Source organism: Juglans microcarpa x Juglans regia, chromosome 3S (assembly GCF_004785595.1).
Source record: "Juglans microcarpa x Juglans regia isolate MS1-56 chromosome 3S, Jm3101_v1.0, whole genome shotgun sequence".
Taxonomy (NCBI): Eukaryota; Viridiplantae; Streptophyta; class Magnoliopsida; order Fagales; family Juglandaceae; genus Juglans; species Juglans microcarpa x Juglans regia.
Window position 1 is genome coordinate 19680861 of NC_054599.1, and position 18080 is coordinate 19698940.

At 36.9% G+C, this 18080-nt stretch overlaps 3 protein-coding genes across 4 annotated transcripts; 1 reads left to right on the top strand and 2 right to left on the bottom strand.

Moving 5' to 3' along the window:
* LOC121258762 lies at positions 1–900 on the top strand. The gene is made up of 2 exons (XM_041160301.1): positions 1–54; positions 150–900. Exons 1-2 carry the CDS (start codon positions 1–3, stop codon positions 564–566), a joined length of 471 nt encoding a protein of 156 aa, XP_041016235.1. The 3' UTR covers positions 567–900.
* Positions 901–3507: 2607 nt separating this feature from the next.
* LOC121258210 lies at positions 3508–8145 on the bottom strand. 2 transcript variants are annotated; one of them, XM_041159611.1, is made up of 7 exons: positions 7961–8145; positions 6366–6486; positions 6171–6230; positions 6034–6081; positions 5847–5900; positions 3944–4001; positions 3508–3806 (listed from the first exon to the last, which is right to left on the bottom strand). In XM_041159611.1, exons 2-7 carry the CDS (start codon positions 6456–6458, stop codon positions 3763–3765), a joined length of 357 nt encoding a protein of 118 aa, XP_041015545.1. In that variant the 5' UTR covers positions 6459–6486; positions 7961–8145; the 3' UTR covers positions 3508–3762. The 2 variants fall into 2 exon arrangements, with proteins under 2 accessions (XP_041015545.1, XP_041015546.1); XM_041159612.1 differs by having other exon boundaries at positions 7984–8140.
* A 1328-nt stretch (positions 8146–9473) lies between these two features.
* On the bottom strand, positions 9474–15687 carry LOC121258295 (rhamnogalacturonan I rhamnosyltransferase 1-like). The gene is made up of 9 exons (XM_041159762.1): positions 15466–15687; positions 14979–15373; positions 14279–14346; positions 14109–14197; positions 13786–13948; positions 12248–12537; positions 10707–10911; positions 9994–10151; positions 9474–9913 (listed from the first exon to the last, which is right to left on the bottom strand). Exons 2-9 carry the CDS (start codon positions 15229–15231, stop codon positions 9640–9642), a joined length of 1500 nt encoding a protein of 499 aa, XP_041015696.1. The 5' UTR covers positions 15232–15373; positions 15466–15687; the 3' UTR covers positions 9474–9639.
* Positions 15688–18080: the final 2393 nt, after the last annotated feature.

The window sequence follows — 18080 nt, forward strand, 5'->3', positions numbered from 1 at the left end:
ATGGGGGGTGCGCTCTCTTCCACAGCAACGAGCCGCAGCAACGCTACAACCACTGTTACTCGTCTTCTAACTCTGCGATTCTCAAAACCTCGACTGATCGCCGAACTCAGCAAAGTCCAGCATGTCCGGTTCTGATTCTAAAACCCTAGACCACGAATCGACAACCCCCAAAACCGACGACCTGGAAAACTCAGCTTCAAACAAGCCCTCGATCCCTCAATCGGAGGTGCCGAAGCCATCCAAAAGGATTTGGGCCAAGCGGAGATGGAAAATGGGGAGGAAGGGGAAGAAGAGGAGAGTGTGGGTTTTGCTTGTTCATGAAGGCGGGCGGTTGCAAGGAGAGCTTTATAGCGTGGGAGCAATGCATCGAGAAGGCTGAGAAGATGAAGGAGGACATTGTCGAAAAGTGCGTCGAGGTGACGGGGGCGTTGAAGAAGTGTATGGAGGCTCACGCCGACTACTACGAGCCGATACTCAGGGCCGAGAAAATGGCCGAGGAGGAGGCCATTAGGGAGTTGGACATTGAAAAGGAGAAGGAGAGGGAAGCTTCTTCCGAGGGTTCGTAGCAATATGTGGTTTTGGAGTCAATGGGCTTCTGACTGAATTGAGACAATAGGTGCTTTTTTCTCTTCTTTAAATCATGATTTATCAGGCATAAAAAACTTCTTATCTGCGGCTATGAACGGCGGTGAAAGAGAATAATTTTGGACTTTTCTGCTCTCTAGTTTTGTTTTTCTTAAGAAATTAATTTGCGGATAAGGAGGCCTGCTTACAGGCAATTAAGCAACCCTGTTCAATGTATGGGTGTCAGCTTATATCATTTTTTGCTTCATAATAATTGGTTGATGAATTCTTACCTGTACCAACTGTTCCATGATTACGTTCTCTATTTCAGTGTCAGATTCTTCATCTTACCTTATTTCCGCTTCTCTGTTGGAGTGTTCTGTTACTATTTCCTAATCGGAATTGTTGTATTTGTATCTATGGAATTCTTAGTCTCGGTTGGGCTGACCTTGAATAATGAAAAGTTCGATTATCAACATCTGTTTTCATTTCTTCTCCTAGATATTTTGGAGTGTTGAGGGTTGTAAAAATTGAGCTGAACGTGTATAGTTTGGGACTGCTGCCAGACTGCTAATCCTGGTATTTTATCAGAAATTCTTCAAAATGTCAACCAAGAAACACATCATCTACTCTCCATTATGTTAACAACAATTCTATTTGAACCTCATCATCTACTCTCCCATTATCTTATGAAATAAAATTTTAATAATATTTTTAATATAAGTTACAGTTATTAGATGAAAAATAGTATATCTATGAAGTTAGTACTTTCATTAAGTTAGTAAAAGTCTTTTAGTTTTCCTAATGCATTTCTTCTTGGTTTCTCAACTCATGCCTTTTAGTATTGTAATCAATAGATTCATAAACAATAGGTTCATGAAGGTCAATGAATCATTATTGTGATGAATTTTTACTTCTACCAATTATTACAATACATTCTCTCCAGCAGCCTCGGATTTTTTAAGCTTACCTTATTATCGCTTCTCTGCTTAAATGTTCTATTATTTTCCTTCCCACTTTTTTGGTGATTTCCTTTGGATTACTGAAAGGAGCTTCTTTTTTTAATAAAGGAACAAAAACTTTATTGATAGTCAGAATAGGCAAGCCCCAAGTACATAAAACCTAGACAAGAGTGTCACCTATGCATGTTGATCTAGTGATACAAGAAATTCATGAAAATTCATGCCATTAAAATAAATTATAATTAACAAATGGGGTAAAATATTAAAAAAGAAACTTCTAAGCTCTTCCATTGACCGCGCATGATCTTCAAAGCTTCTTTCATTCCTCTCCCGCCAAAGACACCACCATAGGCAAAGTGCAACCATCTTCTAGATTGCTGCAACCTGTGAATTACCATAAAGGCCTCTCCAAGATGCTACAAGATTGATCACCCTTCTCGGCATCACCCAAGCTAGTCCCACCCTAGCAAATAATTCGTTCCAAAGGGTCATGCCAATCTCACCGTGAAGTAACAGGTGATCAACAGACTTCCAACTCTTTTGCATATGCAAGTTTGCAACACCAATCCATGACAATGATTTGGAGGTGGTCTATACTAAGAAGATTGCCTTTAGGGGAGCCTTTGTCTTCCAAATTCTCTTCCATGGAAATGGACTTGCATTTTGCATACCAAGGACTTTTAGAATTAGCAGACAGTGAACTTCCCTTTTTTAGAAGGGTGCCACAAGAAATCTTATCTCTGTCTCCCCCCCCCCCCGCGGTGTAATAAAAGGTCCGCATAGTTTGGTTGCTACATTGTGGCAATTCGCTTTCCCCGGCTAGTCGATACATCTTCTTGTTCTGTGCATTGACACAACTCCCTTGATACTTTTATGATGTTCTTCCATGTTAATTGAGTTTTTGGTTATGGTGTGTGGTTTTGGGTATTCTATTGTGCAATTGTTTGATTGAATATTAGATGTCCACTTAGTAGAGATTAGTATGTGTTTTTTTTTTTCAAAAAATTTCAAACAGCACACTTCACCCGTTTGCTGGATTTTATGTGGTCCTTCTGCCGCTTTCTGGACATGGTGGTTTACACAAATTTTCAAGTTGACCTTTATTTATTTTATACATAACGTTTCAACCTGAATTTGTTATCGAAGACTCTAGTTAGTTCATGAATTTGTGCGAACCTTTCCGGTTCCTTCCATTATAGTTGGAAGTATGATTAATATGGTGCTCATTGTACTGATCTGGATTCGGGTAGATATGACTACAGTTATAGGATGGGTTTTTGCATGACAGCACTAGCATGTCTCTCTTTTTCCCCCACCAAATGTTCTCCTTTTAGGTTGAAACTAAGACAGACTTAGCTTGGGTATTTAAGGGCATAATTTGTTGAAGGGGTTCTGAAATTAGTCTATTATGCCATATTGCTTCCCTCTGATAGTCTTTGCAAGGACTCGGAAGATCTCTAACGGGCTGTTTCCATTTGGGAGTGTTTTTAATATCATTCTAGATTGTGAAAAGATGCGTGTCCCCTTTAAATTTGAGTCGATGCATTTGTTTGTAGCAACAAGAAGTTCTTGTTGGCATTGTCGAGAATGTTATATGCTTGTTGGTTTGACATACCCTTTAGGAAATCTTGGCGTTTGGGGTTTTCGGGGTTTTGAGAATGATCTGTCAAGGCCTCTTTTTTTTTTAAATGTTAGTGAATTAATTACCCTTTGTGTGTGCTAATTAATTAATGTAATGTTTTGATGGGAATGCAAATACTTTATAGTAAGAACGCAATCAGCTTGATTTGAGAGATTGTAATAAAGTTCCTCTAACCTGTTCGGAACATCTAGGATTATGTGATTTGAAAAAATCTCTCAAATTCAATATCAAAAGAAGGGATGTAGAGGATTGTTCATTTGATACGATCAGACACCCCAATAACATGCAAGAGCAGCACGAAAAAACAATAATTTATCTTGCAAGTCATTAGTAAGCCTCTTTTTCTTTTTTCCTTTTTTTCTTCATTTACCAAAAAATAGGCAACAATGTCCCGCATCAGGAAAACACGTTACAGCCGAAAATAAAGCTCCATAAATCTCAACTGCATCATTGTTGTTTGATCCTTTAGGCTTACAACGAAATATTTCACCAACTTTATTCTCTAGAACAACATAAACGTACACATTACCTATGTAGGTATCAGAATAACAATCAGCAGTCCTTACAAGATTATAAGAGCACCAGCAGTCTCTTTCATACATTGGCAGTTCCATCCTCAGACGGAGCACTTGCTCCATCTACAAAAAGAGAACAAGAGTTTATATATATATATATATATATATATATATATATACACACACATATATAATATGGTAAAGGGGAGTTCTTAGAATGAGCCGTAGAGCTTAACGGAATTTCAGCAATCAATGCATACCTTCCCCATCTGATGGAGCATAAGGAGATTTCCGGTATCTTGTTTGCTGTTGTGTGGGCTACACCACATAGAGCACCGAGAATAACATGTCATCAGCAGTGTGTATATATATATATATATATATATATATATATCATATATATTATATGTTGCGTACAAATTTCAAAACCAAAATTATTTCACTCATTTTAGACGCTAGCTTCTATACATGGTCGGTAGATTGCAAAGTATTTTTTTGTCATGAGGTAGACCTATATCAAATTAAGCCACCTCCATTTATTTATTAAGTGTCTTTTTGAAAGATCACTTTGTAAATCTAGCACTTCCTATAATTCTAATACCATCATAGATGCATGCTCAGTAGCCTCAACGCCATTGGACCTACCACCTTGCATTGCTTGAAGCAAGTCTTGTATGCTTGACGCATCCTGTGCCTCGAGTACGAGCTTGTACATGTATGTGTGCATGCATCACAAACACCCTTCCCAAAGGATGGTCCATTTCCTTTCAACTAGACTGCGGCTGAATGCTAGAATAACTTCCAAACTCTAGGAATCATTCAAGAGTCATGAATAGAATGAAATTGACACCGTAGAAGTAGGGGAGTGCATCCAAACCATCAATCTGACCGACTCAACCCATGGGTTGGTTTTCCTTGGGTGCATGGGTTGCTTTTGAACCAAAACTTCAAAAACTGAGGGGGCTATCCCTTTTTGTTGGCGACTTTGCACAACTTGATGAAACTGAACTAATATGACACTTTATTTATGTATTTTAAAATATTTCCAACCAAAATAGGGACATTTGCTTTCTTTTCATTAACCAATATTCTAATGTCCTCCTCTGCACTTGTTTTTTTTGCCTAATTGATCTAAAATGGTAATACTGAAAGTTATGATTGTTAGCGAAAATGATTCATTTCTGTAACAAAATAATTCAAGTTGGAATCAGCAATAAAAAGCACGAATGGACTGGACAGTACTTTCCCAAACCAACGACCAAATGCGAACCAACCACTTGCGAACTAGTGATTTGGTTATTCAATACCAGTTTCTTTTGGTAAGGATATTTCTCTCAACTGGTTAGATTAGTTTAGCTTGAACACCCCCACCCCCCCCCCCCCCCCCCCCCCCCCCCCCCCCCCCCTCTTCTCTTTCTTCCACACACCCCAAAAAATAGTTAAAAAAAGGAACCAACCTAGCCCGCGCATACCCCTAACTGGAACCAAGAAGAACAAAGTAGCATCGTCAGAGGGCTCCCCATGGCTTAGTAAACAGAGAGATTTTCTCTTCGTCCTTGTCTCAGAACTCAATCCTTCCCTTTGATTGAGTATGCAATTTTTTTTTATTCATCAGTCACGGTATTTGTGAATAAAAGAATGATTTTCAAAGTGGTGCAACTTCATCAGGGAATCACTCCCTCAGTATGCCTTTCTACCAAGAAACCAGTTAGTTTTAGTTGGTTACAATTATATTATATATTGATTAACATGTAATAACTGCATAATAAGATTAACGGCATAATTGATTTTGCCAAAACTTGTATGCTGATACTGAATTATTATACATTACTTCAATACTCTATATACTCCAAAATTGGTGATTCAAGGCCGCCTAAGGTGTAATTAGCTTTACGAATTATAACCAAAATATACTATACTTAGGTATCAGCAAGCAACTCACAAAACTCAAGTCTGACAGCAATTTAATGAATCAAAAAGGTCAATGCCAATGCAGTGTAGCAAGTAGTAGCAGCAGTAACTATGTATTATTGTCCATGACATATACATACATACATACATACATACATACATACATACATATATGTATTGAGAGAGAGCGAGAGAGAACAACAATCATAGCAATCAAAGCACAACCATAAAATAAGTCAAATAAATTAGCACCTGCAATTTGGGCCGAAGGGCTTCAAGTGGTCCTTTGGGCTTCTCAACACCTTGCTGTTCTCGAAAAAAGCATAGAAGTTTTTTTTAAAAGTCCAAAGCATTCAAGATATTAGTTGAATAACTTAAATCTGCTCCCCAATGCTGTAAAGGACAAGTAAAACTGAATTAAAATACAAGTGCAAAGTACCTTTCCCAGAGCCCAATCAGCAGAATCAAAGTAAGCACGTTCATGGTCCTGGCATCAAAGCCAAATATAGATGAAAACCAACTCAAATAAACAACCAGACAGAGCAAAACAATCACAATTTTAAAAAACAAAATCACCTTCGAAATAAGTGGCGGCTTCTTGGGCACTATTCCCCCATATTTCTTCTTTAATACATCCTACATATAAACAGAGTAAACTACGAATTTTGAGTAATTGCTGCAATTGTAAGTTAGAAACTTTCCAAGAATACAACACAAGTCTTAAAAGATCAACTGTGTACAGAAATCCAAAAAAAGAAAACAAAAAACAACCTCCTCTTGAGATGAGAGTGTGGGTTTTTCAGACTCCTCATGGACATGTCCATCCACCCGTTCTTGCTCTTTGATATCCTCCACACCTGACATAATGACCTTGCAGCACCCAACCAAACAGCTGCAGCAGCAAAACACTTATCCACATTAACATTTTGGTAGACTTATTTATTTATTCTGATTGGTAAGTTTCACACTGATACAGGAGCAACTAAGCCCAAAGCAAAGAAGGCCCCTAGTTTTTTTATCCTGCCAATTAGCTAATACAAGATCAGTCTTTTATTAGTATAATTTATACTATAATCTTTTTAGTATTTTTATAATGTTATGTGACTTCTAATGAAGTTGGATGGTAAAGATTTATTTTTTCTATAAAAGATGAAGGGCTATGATTCTAGGATTAATCAAGGATATTATGATATCCTCTTTTGAGTCATTGTACGTGCCCTTTTTCTTTAATAATAGATGAAATTTCATATTCTCATTTTTTGGACTCTTTGGAGCCTCAAAAGTAATAATTTATTGTTACTACTTCGGTCCTACATTCTCTCTCTTTGATATAATCTTTTTCATTGTTGGGATTTCTTCTGAACTCCTACGTAAGCATCATCAGGTTGGTAGTAAAAGCAACAAATGATGATAGACACAATACCATGGCTTCCTTAACGAGCTAAAACGTCAACTTGCTCAAGTTTCTCGTAAATTTCCACATTGAAAGAGGTTCTATATACAGATGTGTGTGTGTGTGTGTGTGTGTGTGTGTGTGTGTGTGTGTGTGTGACTTCTTAACAGCTAACACATCAACTTGCTTTCATAATAAGACTAATGAAATTAAAAAAATGTAATATATTCCAGGTTATAATATGTAATATTTTCAAGTAAAAGTCATTCAAAGTCCCTGGAGAAGGTCGCTAGAACAGACCAAAGAAGTACAGCCTAATAAATTGATCACATCACAGTTTATCTTTTTTTTTTTTTGTAAGTATATCACAGTTTATCTTTCTGGTACCACAACAGCCATCCTTCTTTTTCTACCCATACAGCCCAATAAATTGATATAAATCGATTATTGCAGTAACTATATTATCTTTACCAGAGCATTTCCAAAATTGTTTAAGCAATATATGATATCATATCAAATTAGTGTATCCATCAATGTCTTCCAGTTGTCAAATGCTCTTAGAAAAGTAAAGACATACAACTAAGTTCCCAACAGTTTGACATTAATTGGGTGCAATCAAACTTCTCATTCGATAAATCATCTACGAGTCACAAAATAAACGTGGAAAGAAATCCAAACAAGAACTTATCAAGAAGAAAAAAAAAAAGAACTCGAAACAAGAAAAAAGGACCAAAAAAAAAAACAAAAAAACACGAAAGACATTCGAATTCTGTAACATTCAATAAATTCAATAGAGAAATTCCGAGCAGTCAGCTAAGTCAAAAAATCTTTTGCCATATAATTTCATTACTAATATTTCATAAACAAAACAGCAATTGAGCTGAGATAGCGCAAGATCTAGAGATTATCCGATGTCACAATTCCAAACAGGAAAACAATTATCGGAAAATATCGAATAAAAGAAACTACTGACCGTGGAAACCCTAGGGCTCGTACCTTCAATTGAACTAGATCGAAACCTTGAGAGAGAAACCAAAATCTAGATAGAGATCGAAAGAAATGGATTGTGTAATATTACCGTTCAGACAGAGCGCGATAGACGGCCACGCGATTTCTTATATAGGGTTGGATGCAAGGAGAAATGCTCAGCTGGTGAGAGCTACATTAATAGATTAGTGGTCCTGGGTAAAATCGACGTCGCCTATCAGTAAATGGCGTGTGATATATCATAAACAGCCGTTAAAATAATGATAAAAGTTTTATCAACGCTAAAAATTTTACAAAAATAAATTTATAAATTAACGTAATTTAATATAAAATATTAAATTATAAAATTAATAAAAAGTGCTACAATTACAAAAAGATCTCACAAAAGTAAACCTACAAATTGATATGACTTTATATGATACATTATATTTATTTTATAATAAAAATAATTTACAATATGACGTATTATATCAAGTCGCATTAATTTATAAGTTTAGTTTTGTTAAATCTATTTACGACTAAAACATTTCAATCCTTTATTTTATCTATTAGGTCTCATTTGGATTCAGAAAGTGTTTCATTTCATTATTACAATTTTTTTAAATTTTCACACAAAATATAATATACAATTCAACTTTTTAAAATTTTAAAAAAATAATAATATTAAAAAATAATATTTTAATAATATTTTTTAAAACTTTTATCTAAAATCATCCCATATCAGAATCCAAACCAGCATTTAATCATTTTACTTATCTTAGGTCATTTTATAACATCAAAAGTAGTACTTTTTATTTTTTTTTTAAAAAAATGAGTTGAGCACAGGAACATATGATATATGATATATCTAGGTTTTTGCACATTTTTTGTATCTTAGTTTTTCAATCTTACCAAATCTTAATTATTGTTTTTCAAATAAAAGACTGTCAAATTTTCGTTAAATCTCGCATGGATCTTAGAAGACGTGATCTCTGGTGGGGTAAAGACCAAATAAATTATAGCTTTTCAATAATAATAGTAATAAAGGATAAATCAAATTCCGTCCACGCGAAACATAGAACCCCACCCCCCCCCCCCCCCCCCCCCCCCCCCCCCCCCCCCCCCCCAACCCAAAATGAAATATTCCATCATACGCACTACGCAGCATTTATTGGCTGAGCACTTTTAAGAGTTTTCCTTCGAACAATGATCTACCGCAAACTTGCCTTTTTATTTTTTTCTTCCCTTTTTTTATATTTTTTTAACATATTTAAATATTTTTAAAAATTAAAAAAATGCAACAATACACTAAAATCACTTCTTTAATCACCAAGTAAAAAAAATAAAAAATAAAATTTAAATACACGAGGGCAAAGTTAGTGGGCAAACTAGCATTTTCCATCTTTCTACTGTACAATTATATCAAGCCAATGAACACATCAAGCAGACAAAAGAACCAATAAATATATATATAAATAAATAAATAATTAATTAAATAAATAATAATAATAATAATAAAGGCAAAACTCTCCTTATCAGTGGGGTGGGGCCCGTGGGGTATGCATGGGCATTTTAAAATGCCTTCTCTTATGAATGTAACGCTCACCATATTCTCTCTGAAAAATACCGTGGTTTAATCAATGTCCAAGATAATCTGATCTATCTCTCTATGTTGAACGATTGCAGTCACCTTATTCTACTTGAGTTGCCAGGGCCTAGCAAGTCATCACAATTTGTACCCTTGCAAAGGCACTCCTGCGGATTTGCATAGAAGTAATCTTCCTCCTTCGGCTTGTCGATAATAACCTTTCGACGCATTGGCTGTCCCATTCTTTTCTCATGAGCCAACCGCACAGCAACTACAAACTCAGTCCATGAAAGTGTTCTATTCTGATGCATGTCCAGCAAGTCTACAAGCCTTTTCCGATCCAATAGGATGGTCTTTTTAAACCCGAGATACCTGCATGAGATTAATCAGATATGTCATCAACATCTTCCAAACGAAGATAATTTAGCCTTTGTAAGAGCGGGTATACAAACCTGCGGTGACCTTCCACAACTTTTGCCATGTTTCCATCATAGGTGGGAATAAAAGTGCTACTTGCTACCGAAACCATAAAATCTAAAGCTGCCATTTGTGATGAATGATTCTGGAATTGTTGCAACTCCTCTGGGGCTAGCAACATTTCTTTTTTCACCTGAAATTTTAATGGGGTCGCAAATATTAGAAGAATTCTATGCAAACAGACGTGCAAGAAGCCAACAAACTACTGTAAAGAAAGCTTCTTATGAAAACAGAAAGGGAGATGACACAGGCATTATTTTTTCTTGGGTAATGCGTAAAAACAAAAAAGCGTATTCTAGGGTTAGGTATAGCCATTGATGGGGCCTCAATGGCTTTCTCTAACAATAATATGTGCTGGGAAAAATCATCTAAATTATCAAACTGTATATCATTTATCTGGGTAAATCTTACTTACCAAAAAAAAAAAAAAATTATCTGGGTAAATCTGACAGATCACCTTAGGCAATAACCTAATAAAGCACCATGACTTAGGAAGAGTAGTGATAGAAACACAACCCTTTTCACAACATGTGAAAAACACCATGACTTTTGAGAAGATTTCAATTCGTTATTACTCACACCATCTTAACTAAAATAACAACCGGACACTGGACAACAGTGGAGTGTTCCACTACCAGAGAGACAGAACAAAAAAGAAAGGAAAGATGTAGAATAGCAGTAGACTCACAATCTGCGGAAATGCAGCTCTTAGCGCCACAAGCCTCCGTTCACTGCCATAAATCTCACCAGCTGCAATATAAATCTGTGTGTCCTTACCGAAACCCAATGCCTGTAAAACTAACGCTATCTCCTCTGGTGTCAGAGGACACAAACCTTGTGATCTTCTCGCTTCCGACACTATCTCTTTCTCTCTCCACCAAGGGTAAGCATATCTGAACGAAAGGTGAATAAGATGAATACCATTTGTGAGCATGTGTTAAAATAAGTGGTTGAGTAAAAACTAGACTTAACATAATATATCCTTATAGATTTGAAGGAAAACAGTAGACAAGCTTTGGTCAGAATTGATCAAAATAGGGCTGGGAAACAAGGGCCCACATCTTGGCTAACCCCTCAAAGTCACCCAGCTCGTAGGGCAGATTTTCCACCCATTATCCCGAGTGGACAGGCAGATCCGGCCCCTCAGTTATAGATATGATATTATTTTAATATCTATATATATATATATATATATATATATATATATATATATATATAAAGAAAGAAAAACGTTTCATTCAGAACATACATTTTCTTTCTTGAGTTTGCGACACTGAATTCTCCTCATTCTTCTCAAGTTCAAGATTTCTTAGGCTTTCAAATTTTCGAAAGCTCCTTCACCCAGCCTGACTCTGCATCTCTTTCTCTTTCCTCCGTCTCTCTTTCTCTACCTTCGTCTCAATCTCTCCCTTGTTTTGGGTTTATATTTTGCTTGGTTGGTGATGGTGAGAAAACAGGAATTTTGCGTCTCAAACCCCCCCAGACAAAGACAAAACGAATAGATTTCACAACAGATCTAATTCAAGGGAGAAACAAGCTCTGATGTGCTTATTGCACCCGACCATGGATTCCTTGGTAATATTTGTGCTCTTCTTTCTGTTACTGTTTTTGGTTTTGGTTTGGAGTGGTTCAAGGCTTATGTTTTGGGCAGTATAAATGTAGTTTGTGGGTGACAAGCTCAGGAGGAATGAATGCCACACCTGTCCACTTGTAGGACGGGTGGGGGCAAAATTGTGTGGCAGTGGGGCTGATACACCCCGGCGCGTCCACCCGCTAGGGGTGTGTAGCAGCCCTAGATAGTAGGTAAACTCTTTCCTCTGCCAAGTGCTAAAACCGTGAGTTCAATTCAGAATCAAACAAGGCAGGAACGAACCATATTACACTGGCCAGGAAGTTGCTTGATTAGGCCATTTCAGATTATCCCATGCAATCATCACATATTTGGCATCCTTTCTAAATGCATGAGGTATTACAGTAAAGCAAAATTTCCTGATCCTTTGACAATAACTATGACTATTTCTATATCTTTCCTTCTCCTTTAATCTATATGTAAGACATATCTTTCCTTCTCCTTTAATCTATATGTAAACAAGCAAGCATTCAATGGATGGGTCCCTTCTACAAGTCAAGCAGTTCCTAAACAAAATATACTTATAAAGAACATTTCTCAGGTTCTTCAAATGGGCATTCAGAAGTGACAATAAATTTTAATTTTTGAACACAACAAACCTCATCCGCTTGAGGTCCTCAGCTTCTTCCTTGGTGCAGCCATGAGTGCAACCTGAGAAAGCCAACATGTCCATCTCATATCTAAGATGCAGAGCCACGAAAGGTCCCTTTTCTTGAAGCATACGAACCAATTTGTATCCCAAAGTCTCAATCTGAGGAGTAAATTTCAGTGCCTGGAAATTAACACGACACCTGAGTTTCTGAAGATCAGGTGGGATCCCGTTGTTTGCCAAACGTGCATCCGTTTTGTTGAAGTGCAACACCTTATACTTGCCAAAAAGTGGAAGAATCTGCAGAATGGGATCAACAGTGTAGGATCAGGATGCATGACTCAAACAAAATGGATCACCTCAGTCATTCATCAAAAGAATTTGTACTTTTTACTCGGCACTCATTTTTTTAGAGGGTTATAATGATATCCCATTTTTTGGTTCTCAAGAATTCATGCCTTTAATACTGAATATAAACTTAATAGGTGTTCACACCATAACTTGGTAATGTAAGTCCTACTGATACAAATTAAGTGCATAGAAAAACAAAATATGTGATAAATGATCTCGCCACTGTTAGAGGACCTCCTCAAAACTATCTTTTGCAGCTCTAAAAAATTGAGAAGAGAAAAGAAACTTTCAAAAGTTTAAAATCATCCTTTTCAGAGTGTAATGATTCAAACTATCAATGTAATCCTTAACTAGTTGCTTTCTCTTATATACATCCCGTGCACTTGGGCAAGGCCTTCTTATTTTTATCAATGAGGTTTCTGTTTAACTATCAAAAAAATCATTCAAATTATTGATGTCCATGCATGTCCATGCATTGTACATCTGTTTTCTTTTTTATTACAGAAATCAACCTAAGTAAATTGTAATTATGTAATCAGTTAAGCACTGCATTAGAAAGATTGACAGGTATCTTCATCGCTTCTTTTCCTTTTCTCTGGGAGACAGGTAGCCAAAAAGCAACTACAGAAAAGCCATGATAAAAAGGGACTAAAGCTACCCTTAATTCCTTTTAAGCAGCATCCCCCTTCCACGTTCATTATGCAACATCTTTCATTCAGCAGAACAAACTGATAAAATCTATAATCAAAACAAAAAATTTCAGTATTGGCACTAAGAACATGACATAATATGATGTCTGTTGCATGAACATAAAAGCAACACAAGTCAAGGGGGCCTCCTCCTTTTCAAAGAACCTTTAAGATAGTTGCCCCCTTCCCCAAAAAAATTAAGTGACTTCTCATATTTTCAGCACTCATCAAGAGCCTTGGTCATATAAATTCATATCAAATAAGGGAAGTCAAGCTCAAGTTTCAAATTCAATTCTCCTCTCTTTTTCATAAGTAATTGAAGATTTTATTAAAAAATGCAAAATGCATAGCCCAGTTTCAAATTAAATTCTTAAAAAACCTAGAGGCAGAAATATCTTCAGTAACCTAATATAAGACAAATCTACATACAAGCTGTGAAGCCAGTGAAGTTGATAAGTAACATAAATTTTCATTGCTCAAGTACAAACTAATAAAAAAGTACACAAACCTGTTGTAAGTAGTATTTTTCATTTGACCAGCTAACGGGAGGCATCTTGAGTGGAATGAGTCCATGTTTCCTATTAAACCTCTTTGGCACCCTTTTTATGATTCGAACTTCATCTCTTAGTGAATTAATGAAATGTCTCACATCAAAGATGTCCTCAAAATTACTGCAGAAAAAAAAAATATTAACGGTTAGAATTTTTAAAACAGCAATAAAAGCAGGTAACAAAGTCTAAAGTACTGCAGACAGAATGCTAAGACTTCAAAGTTTTGATATAAGCATAAAAGAAGAAAAATAAGCCAGTTCTTTCAGAACAATGAATGCACCTAGGGTCAGCCCAGAAAGACATCTTGTCGAGCTCTGGAACAACCAAAGTGAGATTCAAAAGCCGAGCAACAGTCACCATATCACATATCTGAAATTCCAAAGTAGTTGAATCAGCAATTTGACATATGGAAACAAAAACAGGCAAAGAAACAGAACAAAAGGTACCAACCGCTGCACGCATTTGATTCAGGCCTCCATTGCAGGACACTCTTAGATAACCATTACTTTTATACTTTCCTGCAAGATTTCAGGGCTTAAGGTTCTATTAAGCAAGAGAAATATATCTTAACTTTCACCGGTCAAAAGCATTTCATATGCCATAACACCACATAATTTACTAGTTGATTATGGTCTTGAAGTAAACCTCCTAGAAGAGAGTATTTTGGACTTTCAAATTGCACCTGAACATGTTTAGAAATTAATTAAGACATTCGATCAAGAATGATTATTTGGCATTATTAATATGTTGAATGCATGCAATAGACAAAAAGGATTGTTTTTCTTTATCCAACTTGGCAGAGCTTTCAAGGGAGAAGAAACTAGATGACTGCATGACTACTTGAACTTTTGGCCCCTGGGGGGGGGGGGGGGGGGGGTGGACGGTTTCCCGAGGATTAACTCTCAAATGAGATGGTGCTGTAACGTTCTTTTTCTCTAATCAAATCAAACTGCACATCCATTTTTTATAAGTAACTATACATCCAAAATTTACGTTACACCAAAGTGAAATAGAAGTTTATTGTCTTCTACAACTTTCTACTGTCCAAATACGCAATATATTGCCTGTAATACTAAACTGAGGCAAATTAAGTAGCGACTATATTATGATCCAATAACATTATTGTGGCTTTGGGGGATCAAGAACTCACTTGCGGGAAGAAAAGGTGGCGGCGATTGCACCTGTTCGGCACGAAGCTGAGCAACCTGCGTCATCCGATTGGTAATCCCGGCCAGCAAATGCGGATGCCATAGCTCCCCGACCGCCGCCAGCTGAACCAAGCACGTCCAGAGCACAATGCTCGAGCAGACGCGTATGAACCACACCTGCAATCGCGTCCTCGGAATCACCGGAGCCGGTAGCTTATCGCACCGCACCTGTACATTCTCCGATCTAACCTCCATTTCCCCGCCGCACACCTCATTGCCGCTTCATCGAACCTCTCCGCCACACCAATTTTTACGCACCCCAATTTTCGCCACTCAATGGTAAGACCACACCACCAGCATGAATTTCACAAACCACTACGCATTAGCACTGTAAACCCTAAGATAAGCTAAAAAAAAATTGAATGTAGGTAACAGGATAATGCGATTAGGATGCTGTGAAACAATCAAGAAAAATAACAGGATGAAAACCTTAAGAGAGCAAGAATCACGGGCGGAGAAAAGGGTGGAACAAAAATTAAATAACTCTCAACAAACCCCGCACAAACCGGCCAAGTCATGTGCTTCTTTCTGAACCCTTTTGGTTTTCCTTTTCTCCATTGTTTTTCAGGGAAAATTTCCTTTTCTTTATTTTCTCTCGCTTTCTCTCGCTTTCCTTCTCGATCTCTTTATGATTATATTCATAAGACTCCGAATCAAAGATACAGTTGGAAGATTCTGAGGCTTTTGAATTGATATTGATGGTTACAATACTTTTACTTTTTTTGTAGATTAATATGGTTATTTTTATTTGAAAAATATCTTTCACATAAGACATTTTAATGAAATGCTAGGATGACTACTAAATATCCCATCAAATGTACACACTAGTATAAATAAGTATTTTTATTTTCTTTTTCTTTTTTTTTTTAAGTTTTTTTTAAACATCCTTAACCATGAAGAAAAAAAAAATAAAAATTCAATAATAATCACTTCACTAACCATTAAGAAAAAATAAGAAAATAAAAATAAAAATAAAAATATATGAGATGACACATTTGGTAGGCATATTTGATAATCATACTATCATTTTCTCATTTTAATAGACTGAATTGTAGGAGACTTAGGGCCTATATTATGAGCCTTAGGAAACCCTAGATATTCAGCTATTGTCTATGGGTTACGTGGGCTTGGATAATTCCGAATGAATGGGCCATTTATGTAATTTATATTTATTGCAGTTTATTTGGTTGCAGTTGAATTGTGGGTCACTACGTGGGCTCATTTGTCGTGGGTAGTTGTCTGCTTAGTGGGTCAGTAAGTATTATGGGTTTGTTATTTGCTTTAAGCGTTATTAATATTTTGACTGAGTCCAATCTCATTTCCTATAAGTATTGTATTCTGTTTATCAATGAAGGCAGTCATTTATTATCAATTATTTGAGTGTTGGAAGAAGGGCCCTTCGAAGTGCCTTAGTTACAATTCACTTTGCATAAATACAAAATACAAGATACAAACAGGACCATAACAGTAGTCTCAGAGCCACGTTCCTGCGGAACTCGGCATGCTTAGTTGGCCGAGGCTGTGTCGGCGTTGAAAGGGGAATCATTGCATTTGAGAGAAGAACGTGAGAGACAGAAGCAGATGTTGGAGGCGGTCTTGCAGCAGCTCAAAAATCTGGCAGCAAGTTATGATCAACTAGCAGTAGCAACTGGAAATCAGAATATGGGAGAGAGCTCATCAGGTAATGCATTTAAGCTAAATGGGAATTCGTTGTTTGATAGTCATGGGGGGATTCATGTTAGAACCCTTAGGCTAAAATTTCCTAAATTTGATGGGTCTGAACCAATGGAGTGGGTCCTTAAGGCCCAGTAGTTTTCCACTTACTTTAATACACCTGGTGACCAGAAATTACAAATAACATTCTTCCACATGGAAGGCAAGGCCCTTTCTTGGTACTGTTGGTTAATAGAATCTAGGCCTATACACAATTGGGAGGAATTTGTTTCAGCACTTAAAGTGCGTTTTGGTCCCTCTACTTATGACGATCCAATAGAGGCATTTACTAAGTTAAGACAAACAACCACTGTGGAGGAGTACCAGGCCCAATTTGAGGCCCTATCCATTAAGATTAGTGGGTTAACAAAAGAATTCTGTATTAGTACATTTATCAGTAGATTAAAGGATGACCTTAGACTTATAGTAACCATGTTTAAACCTACCACCCTCTCAGCTAATCTACCCAATTACAACTCCACAAATCTACCAAGAAAACCCAACATACCTATTAGAAGGATCACACCAGCACAACTGCAAGAGAGGCGCGAAATGGGCCTCTGTTATTATTGTGATGATAGGTTTCAGCCAGGACATAGATGTAGTAGGCCAAGGATATTTTATTGGAAGGATTGGAGGGAGAAACAGAAGAGGCTGAAGCACCTGAATGGACCTTAGCCATGAGAGTGGATCCATATGTAGCAAGGAAATTGAGGCTGCCAGTGGGAGAAAGCCAGCTGACAGTTAAGGTGACCAATGGGGATAACTTTCCTTGCCAAGGTTTCTATAAGACAGTGTCTATTCAACTACAAAACCTAAGGGTTAAGTCTAATCTCTATTTATTAACATTGGGAGAATGCGATGTGGTTTTGGGACTAGACTGGCTAAGGAGCCTTGGCTCTATTTTGTGAAATTTTGTTAACCTTGCTATACAATTCAATTTCAATGGTGTAGTGATTCAATTAGAGGGATTACAACCCCCAAACGAGACTTTAGAAGAAGGAAACCATTTTCCCAAGTTAACTAAAGGGTCGGTGAAAGGCATTTGGTTGCAATTGATACGAGAGGGCGCTATGGAGACAAAGATGACCATTGACCCTAATGTACAGCAAGTTATAAATGAATTTGGAGCATTTTTTGCTGGTCTACCCCCACTTAGGAGCCACGACCGCAAGATAGAATTTCAAGAAGGATCCAAACCAACTTGTGTACATCCTTATAGATACCCCTATTATAAAAAGGCAAAGATTGAACAACTAGTGGTAGAAATATTGAGAAGTTGCATTATTAGAGGCAGTCAAAGCCTCTACTCTTCTCATGTCCTCTTGGTC